This window comes from Microcaecilia unicolor, chromosome 11, assembly GCF_901765095.1.
Source record: "Microcaecilia unicolor chromosome 11, aMicUni1.1, whole genome shotgun sequence".
Lineage (NCBI taxonomy): Eukaryota > Metazoa > Chordata > Amphibia > Gymnophiona > Siphonopidae > Microcaecilia > Microcaecilia unicolor.
The window spans coordinates 95999327-96015648 of NC_044041.1; the positions used below are offsets into that span (position 1 = coordinate 95999327).

Sequence of the window (16322 nt, forward strand, 5' to 3'; positions counted from 1 at the left end):
TAGCGTGTTTAACAAAATTTTATAGCCTGCACATCCAACCATCTGAGCATGTTACAATAAAACAAACATAATCACACATACAAATAAAACCACAATACAAAAAGAAAAAATGATTAAAACTCTAAACAACCTTAAAATCCCAAAGATCCCAAACTCTCATCTAAACATTTGGAAACGTCCTACCAAACAAAAAAAGTCTTCATTTGTTTCCGAAATAAGGATAAAGAAGAAATTTGACGCAAACTCAATGGAAGAGCATTCCACAATCTGGGACCAACAACAGAAAAAAATGTAGGTGTGCCTTGAGCTTGAAAAGGTTGAGATACCACCAATAGGTCACTGTGACACTTAATGTTCTGATAACTTGCAGCTTTCTGATTGATCTAGGTTTATAATGCTTGTTTAGAAACTGATCAACATATATATATTCTTCATGAATAAAATATTAAAGGAAATAAGTTCTTGATGAGCTGCATATGTGGGTTTTGTAGTTTTGAATGTGCCAGGAAGGGGACTAATTTATTTCTTGGGGAGGGGGAGAAAGAGTTGTTTTGAAGACTGGGTGGCATCTGTTTAGCTGCAGTATTTCAGTGGAAGTGGTGTTAAAAAGGAGGGGTAAGGAGTAATGAGGACTGTATCTCCAAACAGTTTGTTGTTTAGGCCATTAAAATGAATGTAAACCAATCAAAATCTAGGGTTGCTGGAATTAATTTTATGTGCTATTAGTCAGACTTAGGTGCAGCCTCAAAAGGATCAACATCGGCCTGCCCTAGACTGGAGCAGAGTCTGAGATCGTTGTTTAAGTCTTGCAAACTAAAATGATTTGAGATATTTCCGGGCTTGTGAATATGACCTGAATGGGCATGCATGTCACATCTTCTGGCATTTGGGTACACTTTGTGGTGGTTCTTGGGTTTTGTGGGGTCTGTAAAGTCCATAGGCTGCACCTTTCTGACCTTGTGCTCCTTTCTCTTTGACTCGCTTGCTCATCTTGATTTGAAATTATAGGTGAGACCATTTTATTAGATATACTTAATGTGTTTGAAGCTTTTGAGTGCTCTCATTAGATCCCTGCATAATGGGCAGGATATTTTATTATCATTTTTTGTAAGCCACATTGAACTTGAGTCTATTTCAGGCTAATGTGGGGTATAAATGTCATGAATGAATGAATAAATTTTACCTTTTCTTCTCATTTGCAGCAGATGAATCCAGGAACTAGTGGGTTAAGTCCGCCTACCAGCAGGTGGAGATAGAGATAAACAAACTAAAGGCAGTGATGCTAGACGGCCAGCTCCTTCCTCAGTCAGTATGTCTCTATCTCAGCAGGTAGTGGACGGCTTTTTCTTCAGCTCCTGGGCCCAAGGCCTCTGAGGGTGCTCCTGGGCCAGTGGCCAGTTTAAGCCGGGGGTGGCGGACTGGTGGTGTCCCCTTTGGCAGCATACGCAGTTGCTGGGTGCCTGCTGCACCTCAAATTCCCTCTGAACAGGCTTTTGCTGTTCCTTTCCTTCCCTGTTTGTTACTGCCTCCTCACTAAAAAAAAAAAAAGAGAGAGAACCATAGAATTTATTTAAAAGAGAAACACAGAAGCACAGGGAAGTGTGTTTTTGCTGAGAGCAGATTTTTGTGTTACTGCTGTCTGAGTCCTGTTTTCTGTTGCCTGCTTGTCTGAGCCTGCCTGGAAGTGGAGTCGGAGAGTTTTTTTTCTTCTCTCGTGCTTTCCCGGTCCAGGGTAAGTCCTGCTGGGTTCCTGTTCGGGGACGGGCGATGGCAGCAGAAGCGGTAAAATGCTGGAAACGGCGTTCGGTGGTGGGCCTTTGGCGGAAATCGACGGAGCGGTGCCCCCCCCCCCCCCCCTCGAGCATGGTTTCCCGCCCAGAGCCTGGCGATTCTTGCGCCATTTTGTGATTGGTCGTGGAGCCGGCTCCGGTAGCGGTTTTGGACAAAGCTTCTTCTCCGCTAGTAGGGGAGTCGGGTGGCGTCAGGCACTGTGGGCGGTGGTGCAGGTGCCGTGGCTTTGACCTCCTCTGTTGTGGGGGAGAGTTTATTTTGCTACTCCATCAGGCATTTTTGTTGAAAAGGGCCTTGCCCCCCCCCCCCCCCCCCCCCTCAAGCAGCTGCGACAGCTTCGGCCTTTGATTCTCTCTGGGGGTAACCATGAGATTTTGGGTTTTTCCCCAGAGGATTTCTCCTCCCTTAAAAAGCCTAGGCTTTCTTTGGAGTCTGAGGAGGGGTCCTGCATACGGTCGCCTGCAGCTTCCTCCATGGTGGCTCTCTCGGAGCAGACGGGGGTAGAGGACGTGGAGGATGGTGTCCTCACTGATCAACCGGAGGACTGTTTAGCCATGAGGATTTTCCATAAGGAAATCTCTCAGGCGCTGGAAGCCCTGAATATAGAGGACCCTGAGGTTGCAGCTTCTCAGGCGGTCAACCCCAAGATGGCTAGTACCAGACGACCTTCTAAGGCCTTTCTGGTACATGAAACTATTGAAGAGTTGATTTTGGCCCAGTGGGCGGATCTGGAAGGGGGGCTGAAAGTAGCCAGGGCTATGGCCAGGCTGTATCCGGTTTCAGCGGACTGTTTAGAGCAGTTTGCTCCACCTAGGGTGGATGCCCTGGTGACGGCGGTCACTAAGAAGACTACTCTTCCAGTGAAAGGTGGTGTGGCACTTTAGCAAGACAGACGGCTAGAAGCCTCTTTAAAACGTGCCTTTGAGGTGGCCGCTTTGACGCTTCAAGCTTCTGTTTGTAGTTCTTATGCAGCTAGAACTTGTCTCAGTTGGCTACATTGTCATGGATTCGATTTCGGAGTCTGCTATGCCGGGAACTCTTCAGATGTCTCTGATGGATATTGGGCTGGCGTATTTGGCGGATGCCTTGTATGATTTGGTCCATGCTTCAGCCAAACTCATGGCCTTGACCATTTCCTCTCGGCGTCTTCTGTGGCTCCGTCATTGGGCCGCAGATACGGCCTCTAAGCAACGGCTCATTAAATTGCCTTTCTGAGGGAAATTGCTTTTTGGGAAAGACCTAGAAAAGATTGTTAAAGATTTGGGGGATTCCAAATCTCAGCGTCTTCCAGAGGATAGACCCAAGTCTACTTCCAGGCAGGGAGCCTCGAGGTCACGTTTCAGAAAAACGCCCGGGGTGGTCCAACGCAGCCTTTCAGCGTCCTCGTTTTGGGCAGCGTTCTTCCTTTTGCAATGAGAAGCATCTGGCTGAACCCCCCCCCCCCTCTCATCAGGGGGCTCCTTCTCAGGCCTCCCAATGATGGGGTGCAGGTCCACTCGGGAGGAGAGCAGATCGGTGGTCGGCTTTCTCTGTTTATTCCAGAGTGGGCCAGAATTATTTCGGACCAGTGGGTCCTCGGTGTCGTGCGAGAAGGTTACAAGCTAGAATTCTTCTCTCCCGTCACAGACTTTTTTCTGGAGTCTGCTGTGTATCGCGGGCCAAGAGGACAGCGGTTCTGCAGTGTTTGCGAGACCTGCTAAGGATGGGGCTATCGTGCCTGTTCCTCCTCTCGAAAGGCGCACAGGTCGGTGCTCCATTTTCTTTGTGGTTCCAAAGAAGGGAGGGGCTTTTTGGCCTATTCTCGATCTCAGAAAAGTAAACCAGTTTTTGCGGGTTCGTCACTTCCGCCTGGAGACATTAAGGGCAGTTATTGCTGCTGTTCAACCAGGCGAGTTTTTGATGGCTCTCGATTTGAGGAAAGCTTACCTGCACATTCCCATTTGGCAGCTCCATCAGAGATTTCTCAAATTTTTCCAAGGTCATGGTGGTGGTGGCGGTGTTCCTGCGGAAGGAGGGGATTCGAGTGCATCCATATCTCGACGACTGGCTGATTCGGGCGACGACAGCAGAAGAGAGTCGAGTGGTCACTGACTGAGTGATTGCGGTGTTGCAATCCTTAGGTTGGGTGGTCAATATGGACAAGAATCATTTGGTTCTTACTTAGAGTATGGAGTATCTTGGAGTGCAATTCGAAACGAAGTGGGGGAAGGTGTTTCTCCCTGAGGGGCGAAGTATCAAATTGCTTTCTCATGTACGGACTTTATTGAGTTGTTGCGCTCCCCGAGTGTGGGACTATGTTCAGCTCCTCGGTTCCATGACGGCGACCTTGGAGGTCATTCCATGGGCAAGGGCTTACTTGCGGCCTCTTCAGAATTTCCTTTTGAGCAGATGGTCGCCGACGTCACTGGATTATCAACGACACCTTCCTTGGTTGAGCCGGGCCAGGGACAGTCTCATGTGGTGGCTCCGGTCAGCCAGTTTCCAGAAGGGTGTTTCTCTGGCGTCTCCCAATTGGGTGGTAGTCGTGACGGATGCCAGCCTTGCGGGCTGGGGAGCCCATTGTCTTCATCGAGTAGCCCAGGGATCGTGGCCCCCTCTCGAAGCGACTTGGCCGATAAATCGTCTGGAGTTGCGAGCAGTCGTGAATGTGCTGTGGAGTTTTCAGGACCTTCTGCAGGGGCAGGCAGTTCGTGTATTCTCGGACAACACCACGACGGTGGCCTACATCAATCAGCAGGAGGGCACTCGCAGTCTTCCCTTGGCAGTGAAAGCATCTCGTCTTCTAGTATGGGCGGAAGCGCATGTTCAGAGTCTGTCGGCAGCGCACAGTGCGGGTCAACACAATGTTCAAGCGGATTTTCTCAGCCGGACTCTTTTGGACGCAGCGGAATGGACGCTGTCTGACTCGGCTTTTCAGCTGATCTGTCAACGTTGGGAAAGACCAGTAATGGATCTCTTGGCCATGGCTTGCAATGCCAAAGTTCCCCTTCAGCCGCAAATGGCAGCCAGGATCCGCAGGATTGGACGCTGTTCTCCAGCCATGGCCGGAACAACAGCTACTGTATGTTTTTCCTCCGTAGCCTCTGATAGGGAGAGTTCTTTGCCGCATAGGGTGGCACCGGGGGGCCAGTCGTTCTAGTGACTCCAGACTGGCCCCAACGGCCATGGTATGGAGATCTCGTTCGAGCACTCTCAGAGCCACCATTGCGACTTCGGGTGACTCCCGATCTGCTGCATCAAGGGCCAGTTTAGATGGAAAATCCCTCCTGCTTTGGTCTTACGGCCTGGCTATTGAGAGGCGGCAGCTGAGGAAGAAGGGATGTTCAGGACCAGTCATTGCCACTCTTTTGGGGGCACGGAAGCAGTCTACTTCAGCAGCGTACGCGCGAGTGTGGAAAGCTTTCTCGGCGTCGTGTGCTTTGCGAGCTGAATCGCCTTTTCGGGTGGGCATTCCGGTTATTCTGGAGTTCCTTCAGGATGGTCTTAAAAGGGATTGGCATATAATTCCCTTCGAGTGCAGGTGGCCGTGCTAGCTTGTTTCACGGGCAAACTGGACGGTTCCTCTTTAGCAGCTCACTCTGATGTGGTCTGTTTCCTACGCGGGGCTCTTTGTCTTCGGCCTCCTCTGTGGCAGCCGTGCCCGGCGTGGCATTTGAATGTGGTACTGCGAGCCCTCCAGGCCCCACCGTTTGAGCCGTTGAATAAGGTTTCTGAGAAGGATCTAACACTTAAGACAGTGTTTTTGGTGGCCATTGCTTCGGCTAGGAGGATTTCTGAAATTCAGGCTTTGTCTTGTAGAGATCCTTTTTGCAGTTTTCTGAAGCAGGGGTGTCGATCCGGACGGTGCCGTCGTTTCTACCTAAAGTGGTTTTGGCTTTCCATGTCTTCACTCTTTTCGAAGAAAGGATTATCCGGGGGAGTTTGCCTCGCTATGTTTCCTTGACATGCGGAGAGCCTTGTTTCGGTACTTGCAGTTCTCTAACGAGTTTCGATGCTTGGATCATCTCTTTGTGCTCTTGTCTGGATCGAAAAGAGATGAGGCGGCTTATAAGGCTTCCATTGCTCACTGGATTAGGGAAGCCATTGGAGCGGCATATCTGCTACAAGGGCAGGCGTCTCCAGTGGCCCTGAAGGCACATTCTACTCGGGCATAGGCGGCTTCTTGGGCGGAAGTGGAGGCCTTATCTCTGGAAGAGATTTGTCGGGTGGCTACTTGGGTGTCCCGTCATACTTCTGCGAAGCATTACAGGCTAGACGTGTCTGCTCGGGAGGATGCGAGTTTTGGGGTGTGAGTGTTGGCGCGGGGAGCATCGGCTTCCCACCCTACTTAAGGAATGCTTTGGTACATCCCACTAGTTCCTGGATTCATCTGCTGCAAGTGACAAGGAAGATAAAATTATGTCTTACCTGATAATTTTCTTTCTTTTAACACAGCAGATGAATCCAGGATCCCTCCCTAGTTCAGCCGACGTTTTTTTTTCATTTTCTGCGTAGTGTGGCTATTTTTTCCCTCCGGGTTGGGTTCTCTTTTGCAGAGTTCAAAGAGATATGGGAACACGGAAAGGATGCTGATTTCTGGATCAAGTTGCAGTTATTTCGAAGTTCTTATTTGGTTCTCTGTTTTTCATAGTGAGGATGGTTTCTGGTTATTGGTTTCATATTTTTGGCCTTGGCAAATGCTTATGAATGACATACTAACTGAGGAAGGAGCTGGCCGTCTGGCATCGCTGCCTTTAGTTTGTTTATCTCTATCTCCACCTGCTGGTAGATGGACTTAACCCACTAGTTCCTGGATTCATCTGCTGTGTTAAAGGAAAGAAAATTATCAGGTAAGACATAACTTTACCTTTTATTTCAACATCTCCAGCACACTTTGTTTTTTTTTTTTTAACCTTTTCTTTCACAGTCCCTCAAGGTCTTTGAAGTGTGAACATATTGACATTATTCAGTTAGTGCCTGATCCACAGTTCTATCATACTGTTTTTTTCTGTTCTATAGCCAGAGGAAGCAGGCACGGGAGCTCCTTGCTGCCCTTCAAAAAGTAGTGGTTCCAATTTACTGCACCAGCTTTTTAGCTGTAGAAGAAGACAAACAGCAAAAAATTGCACGAGTAAGTAAGAGTGTAGTGGTTTAGTTTCATATGGATAAAACAAAATTATTTTATTGAAAATTATGTATACTCAAATATTTCTTATATCTGAAAACCTAACTTTGGATTTAGCTCTTGTCTTTTTTTTTGTAGTAGCTATTTCCCTGTCCCTAGATGTTTTAAATCAAAGATATTTTGGAAGTGTTCAGGAGATTTCCAATAACTTGTGGAGTGGCAGGGGTTACTTGGAACAAATGCTCAAGACTGTGTGCTATCTTATAGCATATATTAAATCTTGTTTGCAGTGGCTGGAGGGAAACCAAGGATGTCTCGGGAAGATACTGTACTGTGGAGTACTGCTTTTGCTGTAGTAACTGGAAACTGAAGTTTCCTTTTCATCCTAATTGGTCCATACCAGAACATATGGGTTATGTCCACCAGCCAGCAGATGACAGTTAAAAAGCTGTGAGCTCTTAGGTTCCATGCAACCACAGCTACTTAGTATTCTCTGTCTCCAGCAGATCATGGGTTTACCACGCAGCTTTATATCTCTGTTTCTCCTTCTCATGTGCTGCCAGATGTTTTCCCTGAATTCGTGTTGGTTTTCCATTGGGCATACCTGCTGAAACGGAGTCAAGCAGGGACATCTCAGGCTTCTCCAGCTCCCAAGTGATCACGTTTGGAGCCCTCCGTTATACCTGAGATGGATTCTTCCCCTATTTTGCATGAGGCTTTGATTCTTTCAGAAGAACCTTTAGTTAGAGAGCCTTTTGGAGGAAGGGGATAACTCCAAGGTGTTGAAGCTATTTCACAAGGAGGAGCTGAGTACATTGATCTCTGAGGCATTGGCAGTACTTTCTGTTTTGGACCCTTCACATTCAGCCTTGGGAGGGCAGGGGTCTTCTATTATGAAGAGCCTTAGGGGCCCCTCTAAGGCCTTCCCAGCGCACCCAGATATACAGGATTTGATTTCAGTGGAAAGGCTAGCACGGGACATGGGGTTCAAAGTGGAAAGGGCCGTAGCCCATTTATATCTCTTGTGGCATGAGGAAAAGGAGAACTCCTATCTACCCCGAGTGGACTCGCTAATGACGGTTGTCATGAAGAAGACCATCCTTCTGATGGAAGGGGGGGGGGGGGTATTGTCTTGAAGGACTTTTAGGATAGGAAAATAGAGCACACTCTGAAGCAATCCTTTCAGGTAGCCTCCCTGGATCTTCAGGTGACTATCTGCAGCTCATTTGTTGCACGAGCATGCTTGACGTGGCACGAACTGTCAGTACAGGAGACTCATCAGTCGGTCCAGTTGTAGGCTGGACAGGCTTACTTAGCGGACATGATCTACAATACGCTTCGGACCTTGGCTTGTGGCTTGGAGGCAACTCTGGTTGTGGAATTGGGTGGTGAATGCAGCTTCTAAGTATTGGCTAGTGAAACTTCCTTTCAGGGGCAGATTCCTCTTTGAGGAAGGCCTGAGTAACCTGGTCAATGCCTGCCTGAGGATAAAGCAAGACGTTCTGCTCATGCTACAGCAGGGTCCTCCTGGTGTAGATTTCTGGAGAGTGGGTGGTACAGGCTGGGCTGTCAGCAGTTTGGGCAAAGGTCATGTTTTCAGGGCAGGCAGTCTTTTTTTTTCGCTCGGACAAGAAGTCCACTTCCCAGTCTGGGAAGTCCTCTGATGTCTCTCGTAATGCACAATGAGACGAAGCAGGCCCACCCTCTTCCCTCCTGGTGGGAGGTCATCTTCAAGACTTCGTGGAGGAGTGGTCCTTGATCACGTCAGACTAGTGGGTCTTATATTCTCATAGAAGGCTACAAACTAGAGTTCTCCTGTCCGCTGTTCTTGGAGCCTCCCTGTCGAAAAGGAGACAAAGCATTGGCAGTTCAGGCAACCGTGAATTCTTTACTCGCCCAGTTCCGGTCCCTTGCAAAGAGTGGGTACGGAAGTTACTCGATTTTTACTTTTATAGTTCTAGAAAGTCTGGTGTTAGACCTCAAGGGACTGAATCATTGTCTTCGAGTTTTGCATTTTAGCATGAAGACCAAATATTGCTTCACCAATCTATTACATTTCTTTGAAGGGGTGAACGAACATGTGGATAAAGGTGAGCATCTGGATTTTCCAAAGGCGTTTGACAAAGTACCTCATGAAAGACTCCAGAGGAAATTGGAAAGTCATGGGATAGGAGGTAGTGTCCTATTGTGGATTAAAAACCGGTTAAAAGACAGAAAGCAGAGAGTGTAGGGTTAAATGGTCAGTATTCTCATTGGAGAAGGGTAGATAGTGGGGTTCCCCTGGGGTCTGTGCTAGGACCGCTGCTTTTTAACATATTTATAAATGATATAGAGAATGGGAGTAACTAGTGAGGTAATTAAATTTGCTGATGGCACAAAGTTATTCAAAGTTGTTAAATTGCAAGAGGATTGTGAAAAATTACAGGAGGACCTTACGAGACTGGGAGACTGGGCATCTAATTGGCAGATGACATTTAATGTAAGCAAGTGCAAAGTGATAAATGTGGGAAAGAGGAGCCTGAATTATAGTTATGTAATGCAAGGTTCCACATTAGGAGTCACTGACCGGGATCTAGGTGTCATTGTTGATAATACGTTGAAACCCTCTGCTCAGTGTAGGCGGCTGCTAAGAAAGCAAATAGAATGTTAGGTATTATTAGTAAAGTAATGGAAAACAAAAATGAGGACGTTATAATGCCTTTGTATCGGTCCATGGTGCTACCGCACCTCGAATATTGTGTTCAATTCTGGTCGCTGCATCTCAAAAAGTATATAGTGGAATTAGAAAAGGTACAGAGAAGGGCGACGAAAATGTTAAAGGGAATGGGGGAGATATAATAGAAGTCTATAAAATAATGAGTGGCGTGGAATGGGTAGACGTGAATCGCTTGTTTACTCTTTCCAAAAATACTAGGACTAGGGGGGTATGCAATGAAGCTACAAAGTGCTAAATTTAAAACGAATTGGAGAAAATATTTCTTCACTCAGCGTGTAATTAAACTCTGGAGTTCGTTGCCAGAGAATGTAGTAAAAGCGGTTAGCTTAGTGGGGTTTAAAAAAAGATTTGGATGGCTTCCTATAGGAAAAGTCCATAGACCGTTATTAAAATGGACTTGAGGAAAAATCCACGGCTTATTTCTGGGATAAGCAGCATAAAACGTATTGTACTGTTTTGGGATCTTGCCAGGTACTTGTGACCTGGATTGGCCACTCTTGGTGCTCAGGGTGCTGGGCTTGATGGACCTTCAATCTGTCCCAGTATGGCAATACTGTTGTACTTATGTATTTACTAGTAAAAAAAACCCGTTTCTGATGCAAATGAAACAGGGGCTAGCAAGGTTTTCTTCAGAGTGTGCATGTGGGAGTGTGTGTCCCTGCCCTCTGCCCTCTCTCCCTCCCCCTCCCCCCTCCGAGTCCAGTCCTTCAGCGTTGTTTCCTGCTGTTCTGTGTTTTTGTTACAGAGAGAGTGACGGCATCTCTCTCCCCTCCCCCCTCTGAGTCCTTCACAGTTTCGTGGGATTTCCTGCTGTGCTGTTTTCCTTCACTCATGGGGAAACCGGATATCTCTGGCGCTTCACACTTCCGGCTGGAGGCTTCAGTGGTGCCTTTTATATATATAGATGATAGCTTTGCTGCAACTGGGAGAATTCCTTACCGCTCTAGATCTCAAGAAGACATATTTTCATATTACTACTACTATTTAGCATTTCTATAGCTCTACAAGGCATACGCAGCGCTGCACAAACATAGAAGAAAGACAGTCCCTGCTCAAAGAGCTTACAATCTAATAGACAAAAAATAAATAAAGTAAGCAAATCAATTAATGTGAACGGGAAGGAAGAGAGGAGGGTAGGTGGAGGCGAGTGGTTACAAGTGGTTACGAGTCAAAAGCAATGTTAAAGAGGTGGGCTTTCAGTCTAGATTTAAAGGTGGCCAAGGATGGGGCAAGACGTATGGGCTCAGGAAGTTTATTCCAGGCGTAGGGTGCAGCGAGACAGAAGGCGCGAAGTCTGGAGTTGGCAGTAGTGGAGAAGGGAACAGATAAGAAGGATTTATCCATGGAGCGGAGTGCACGGGAAGGGGTGTAGGGAATGACGAGTGTGGAGAGATACTGGGGAGCAGCAGAGTGAATACATTTATAGGTTAGTAGAAGAAGTTTGAACAGGATGCGAAAACAGATAGGGAGCCAGTGAAGGGTCTTGAGGAGAGGGGTAGTATGAGTAAAGCGACCCTGGCGGAAGATGAGACGGGCAGCAGAGTTTTGAACCGACTGGAGAGGGGAGAGGTGACTAAGTGGGAGGCCAGCAAGAAGCAGATTGCAGTAGTCTAAATGAGAGGTGACAAGGGTGTGGATGAGGGTTTTGGTAGAGTGCTCGGAAAGAAAGGGGCGGATTTTACGGATGTTGTAAAGAAAGAAACGACAGGTCTTGGCGATCTGCTGGATATGAGCAGAGAAGGAGAGAGAAGAGTCAAAGATGACCCCAAGGTTTCGAGCTGAGGAGACAGGGAGAATGAGAGAGCCATCAACAGAAATAGAAAACGGGGGGAGCGGGGAGGTGGGTTTGGGGGGGAAAATGAGAAGCTTGGTTTTGGTCATATTTAATTTCAGGTGGCGTTGAGACATCCAGACAGCAATGTCAGACAAGCACGCTGAAACTTTGGTTTGGATGCAAGGTGAGATATCAGGGGTAGAAAGGTAGATTTGGGAGTCATCAGCATAGAGATGGTAGGAAAAGCCATGGGATGAGATTAATGAACCAAGGGAAGATGTGTAGATAGAAAAGAGGAGGGGACCAAGAACAGAACCCTGAGGTATGCCGACAGGCAGAGGGATAGAAGTAGAAGAGGATCCACCAGAGTGAACACTAAAGGTGCGGAGGGAGAGGTAGGAAGAGAACCAGGAAAGGACAGAGCCCTGGAATCCAAGTGAGGACAGGGTATCGAGAAGTATGCTGTGATCGACAGTGTCAAAAGCAGCGGAAAGATCAAGAAGAATGAGGATGGAATATTGACCTCTGGATTTAGCCAGTAATAGGTCATTGGAGACTTTAGTAAGCGCAGTTTCGGTTGAGTGGAGAGGGCGAAAACCAGATTGTAGTGGGTCAAGAATAGCATGTGAGGAGAGAAAATCAAGGCAGCGGCGGTGAACAGCACGCTCAAGTAATTTGGAGAGAAAAGGAAGGAGGGAGATGGGTCGGTAATTAGAGGGACAAGTAGGGTCGAGTGAAGGCTTCTTAAGGAGAGGTGTGACCACAGCATGTTTAAAGGCAGCAGGGACAGTCGCAGTGGAAAGTGAGAGGTTGAGAATATGACAGATAAAAGGAATAAGAGCAGGAGAGATGGCATTAAGAAGGTGGGTGGGAATGGGATCAGAGGAACAGGTGGTACATTTTGAGGAAGAAAGGAGAAGTGTAGTTTCCTCAATAGTAACTTCAGGAAAGGAGGAAAGGGAATGAGGGGAAGGAGAGAGAGGGGAACGGACTAGTGGAGGGAGAGGTGGTGAGGTAGAGAAAGCAAGGTTTATCTTTTGAACCTTGTTGTGAAAGAATTCAGCAAGGGTCTGAGGAGATAATGAAGGGGGAGTTGGGGGAGGGGGCACCTTGAGGAGAGAGTTCAATATGGTGAAGAGAAGTCAAGGATTAGAGCCAAGAGAGTTGGTCAGTTGGATATAATAATCCTGTTTAGCACGTAAAAGAGCAGATTGGAAGGAGGTCAGCATGAACTTAAAGTGTAAGAAATCAGCAAGGGCCCGAGATTTCCGCCAGAGGCGTTCGGCGGAGCGGGTACAGGAACGTAGGTAGCGGATATTAGAAGTCAGCCAAGGTTGGGGTTTTGTACGCCTTACAGGGCGGGTCATCAAAGGTGCAAGAGTGTCTAAGGCAGAGGATAGAGTATTGTTGTAAGAAGACATATTTTCATATACCTATCTGGCCTCCTCACCAATGGTTTCTGAGGTTTGCAGTACTGGGCCACCATTTTCAGTTCAGGGCTATGCCCTTTAGTCTCACCATGGACATTTTCCAAGATTATGGTGGTGTTAATGGCCTACCTGTGACGTTAGGAGATACGAGTGCACCTGTATCTCGACAGTTGGCTCATTTGGGCCTCGTCCTTCTTTGACAGCAAGCTTGCGACAGTTTCATAGTCTTTTATTTTTTTATTTATTTATGGCATTTATATCCCATAGTATTCCCGATCACGGGCTGGCTCAATGTGGCGTACAATAGTTATTAAGCAAACAGTACAAAATACAGTATACAAGGTCACGAGAGGGAGAGAGAAATAGCTGAGGAGGGAAAGGGAGAGAGGGGAGGTGATAATTTATCACTGAGAAAGCTGTGGATCAAAAGGGCGTGGCACCAGACGGGCTCGCAGCATATGCTCTGCCAAAAAGGAAGGTCTTGAGTCGCTTCTTGAAGGTTGGGTGATCAGGAGTGAATTTGACCTCTCGAAGCAGCCCGTTCCACAATTGAGTGCTGAGATAAGGGAAAGAGGAACCATAGATGGTCTTATATTTGAGGCCACTAGGAGCTGGGTAGTGGAGATTGAGGTACGAGCGGGCTGACCTTCGGGAGTTCCTGGGCGGCAGGTTTATGAGAGTGTCCAGTTGTTAGTCTGGGTAATCAATTTTGAGAAAAGCAGACTAATTCCCTCTCGGTTTTTATAATATCTAGGGGTACTTTTCAACACAAAGAAGGAGAAGGTCTTATCCAAAGCAGGAGGGAGAAGCTGGTCCATCAGGTGCGGGTTCTTCTTTGTCAGAGAAGGCCTCAGACAATGGCCAGATGTTAGGCACTTAAACCATTGTTGAAAGCAGTGGTGTTGAATTCGGAAGAGCTGTGTAAAATATCTGTCCTTCGGATGGTGGGTAAAGTGATTGAGATGGTAGTATTATCATTTGGAGGAGTTTGTGGATTAAGTGCAGGGGTTGGTCCCATTTCAGCATGGGTTTAGAAGAGGACATAGTGTGGAAACACTGTTGGTGTCAACTGAGGATGAGATATATAGAGGGATGCAAGAGAATGAAGTGTATTGTTTGATATCATTGGATATTTCTTCAGTTAATGTGGCATTGCTGTTTAAAAACTGTTCCAGTTGGGGGTGCGGGGAGCAACTTAGTGGTTTAAATCTTATTTAGGTAGCAGGACTATGTAGGTGTGTGTGAAGGGGTGAAATATCTTCGCTGTATCCGGTTAAGATGGGAATTCCACAGGGGTTGATGTCGACTTTGCTGTTTAAAATTTTTATGTCATCTTTAAGAGTGGTATTTAGGAGATTAGGAATTATAGAGTGTATGAGGATAATCCGTTCTTTTTTTTTTCCCTGTTTCATCAGAGGGGATGGCTGCAATGATGGTGGACTGTATAGTAGAAATTTGTAGATGGGTGCAGGAAAATGGGTTATTGTTAAGTGTAGCAAAAACTGAAGTAGTGATACAGCGCCCGCCTTTTTAGAACAGTGTGATAGATGAGGGCTGTGCCCTGGTGGGGAAATGTATGAAGAGTTTGGGAGTGATTTTAGATTGCAGGTTGGCTTTCAAGGAGCAAAATAGATGGTGTGGTCTGCATTTTTTTAGTCTGCGAATGGTGTTGAAATTGAAGCTGGTGTTGAGTACCTACGATTTCTAGGTGATTGTGCAGATGCTGATTTTGTTGAAATTGGATTACTGCAACGTCCTGTACCTGGGGTTGCCTAAGGTACAGTGTAGGGTGTTGCAGGTAATCCAGAATGCTGCTGCAAGGTTAATTGTGGTGGCTTCAAAATTTGAACATATGACACCAGTGTTGAGTCTTCATTGGTTGCCAGTGCAGTGTTGTATTAATCATAAAGTGTTGACATTGATTTATCAAGCACTACGTATGGTAGCTCCTCAATATTTAAGTCAGGCATTACAGTGGTATGTTCCTTTGTGCAACTTAGGATTTGAAAGTGATTGATGCTTGGTGGTGCCAGCACCTAATACTGTTCATTATGTAGAGACATCAACCTGTGCTTTTTCTGTAGCAGGACCATTTCTATGGAATAAGCTTCTGGGGCACCTTAGATGTTGTTCAATTTTGCAGCAATTTAAGAAGATACTATAGATACATTTATTTTTGCAGGCTTTCTGTACAAAGTGAATGAATGATTTTGTGGCGAGGTTGTAAGTAACCAGGTATCTGTTGTGGTGGTGTAGTAGGGGTATTAGTTTTTGTATTTTTGATATGTAGTGTGTTATTTTGTTGTATGTTTGTATATCTTATTAAATTGTGGTGTTAATTTATTGGAAGCCGCTTAATGTTAAATGGGGTATATGTTTTAAATAAATAATCTAATTGGGGTAGCAAAATCGATTGTGCTATAGTTCTAAAACTTTTGAAACTTAAGGAAGGTTATATTCTTTAGTGGGCCTTGAGAGGGTATCATGGCCACTAAAGCAACAATTGTATGTTGGTTGAAGGAAGTTAGTTATTCTGCCTCCCTTCTTAAAGGTTGGGAGTCTTTTCATGATCTGAGAGCTCATATGACTAGAGGTATGGTGACTTCTTGGCTGGAGGCCCAGGATGTTACTTCAGTAGAGATTTGTAAAGGTGCCGCTTGTCGTCTTTGAATTCATTTTCTAGGTTTCACAGATTAGAATCGTCCCTAGCCTGAATGTCTTTTCTTTAATGCTGCTATCCTTTTGGCAGTGGTGTCCTCATTCTGCCTGGCGTGAAGATTGCTTTGCTACATCCTATATGTTCTGGTCTGGTTAGGATGAAAAGGAAGGAAAATCTGGACTTTGCTGGTAATTTTGAGTCAAGCTAGACCCATCCAGATACCCCCTTGTGGCCTGACGTCTGTTGGTTTCATTCTGGTTCTTCTCTGTTTTTCTTTCTTTTTGTGAAGGCACCTACCACTCAGGTATGCCCACACCTATGGAATTCCCTATCAGAATCCCTCTGAAATGAGCCATCTTTTAAGAAATTTGTCTGTCCTTAAAACCTGGCTCTTTTAACAATCATTTGGATAACTACCTCCTCGCAATCATTTGAGGTTTTTTTGTTGCTCCTCCCTCCCTCATTGTTCCTCTTTCCTACTGTTGTACTTCCTTTCAGATTCTCGTACTTTTAATTTGTTAACCACCTAGTGGCACAATGTATATTTAGGAAGTATATCAAATCTTCTTAATGTAAATAAAAAATAAATAGTTCCCTCGTGTTGGGGGTGGGTGGAGATTAAGGGAAAGAGGTGGATTTCTTCTTTCCTTTCTCTAGTATCTTGGGTTGGAATTAGGGATTGATAAACACTGCTTTGGTACAGGAATACTAAGTAGTTGTGGCTGCCTGCAACCTCTTATAGGGAATATCTTTTTAGTTTGTCTCCACCTACTGGCTGGCAGACTTAACCCATACGTACTAGTCTGGTATGGTTGGACTTGATAAAAGAACACTGGCAGGCAAGTCCA

At 46.1% G+C, this 16322-nt stretch overlaps 1 protein-coding gene across 5 annotated transcripts in view; it reads left to right on the forward strand.

The window, feature by feature from the left end:
- CHERP (calcium homeostasis endoplasmic reticulum protein) overlaps positions 1-16322 on the forward strand; it is a 117176-nt gene that overhangs the window by 17774 nt on the left and 83080 nt on the right. For all 5 annotated transcript variants that reach the window (XM_030217786.1, XM_030217785.1, XM_030217789.1 and 2 more), the window contains one exon: positions 6790-6901. In XM_030217786.1, the coding sequence (XP_030073646.1) occupies positions 6790-6901 (112 nt within the window). The remainder of the gene's footprint in view (positions 1-6789; positions 6902-16322) is intronic.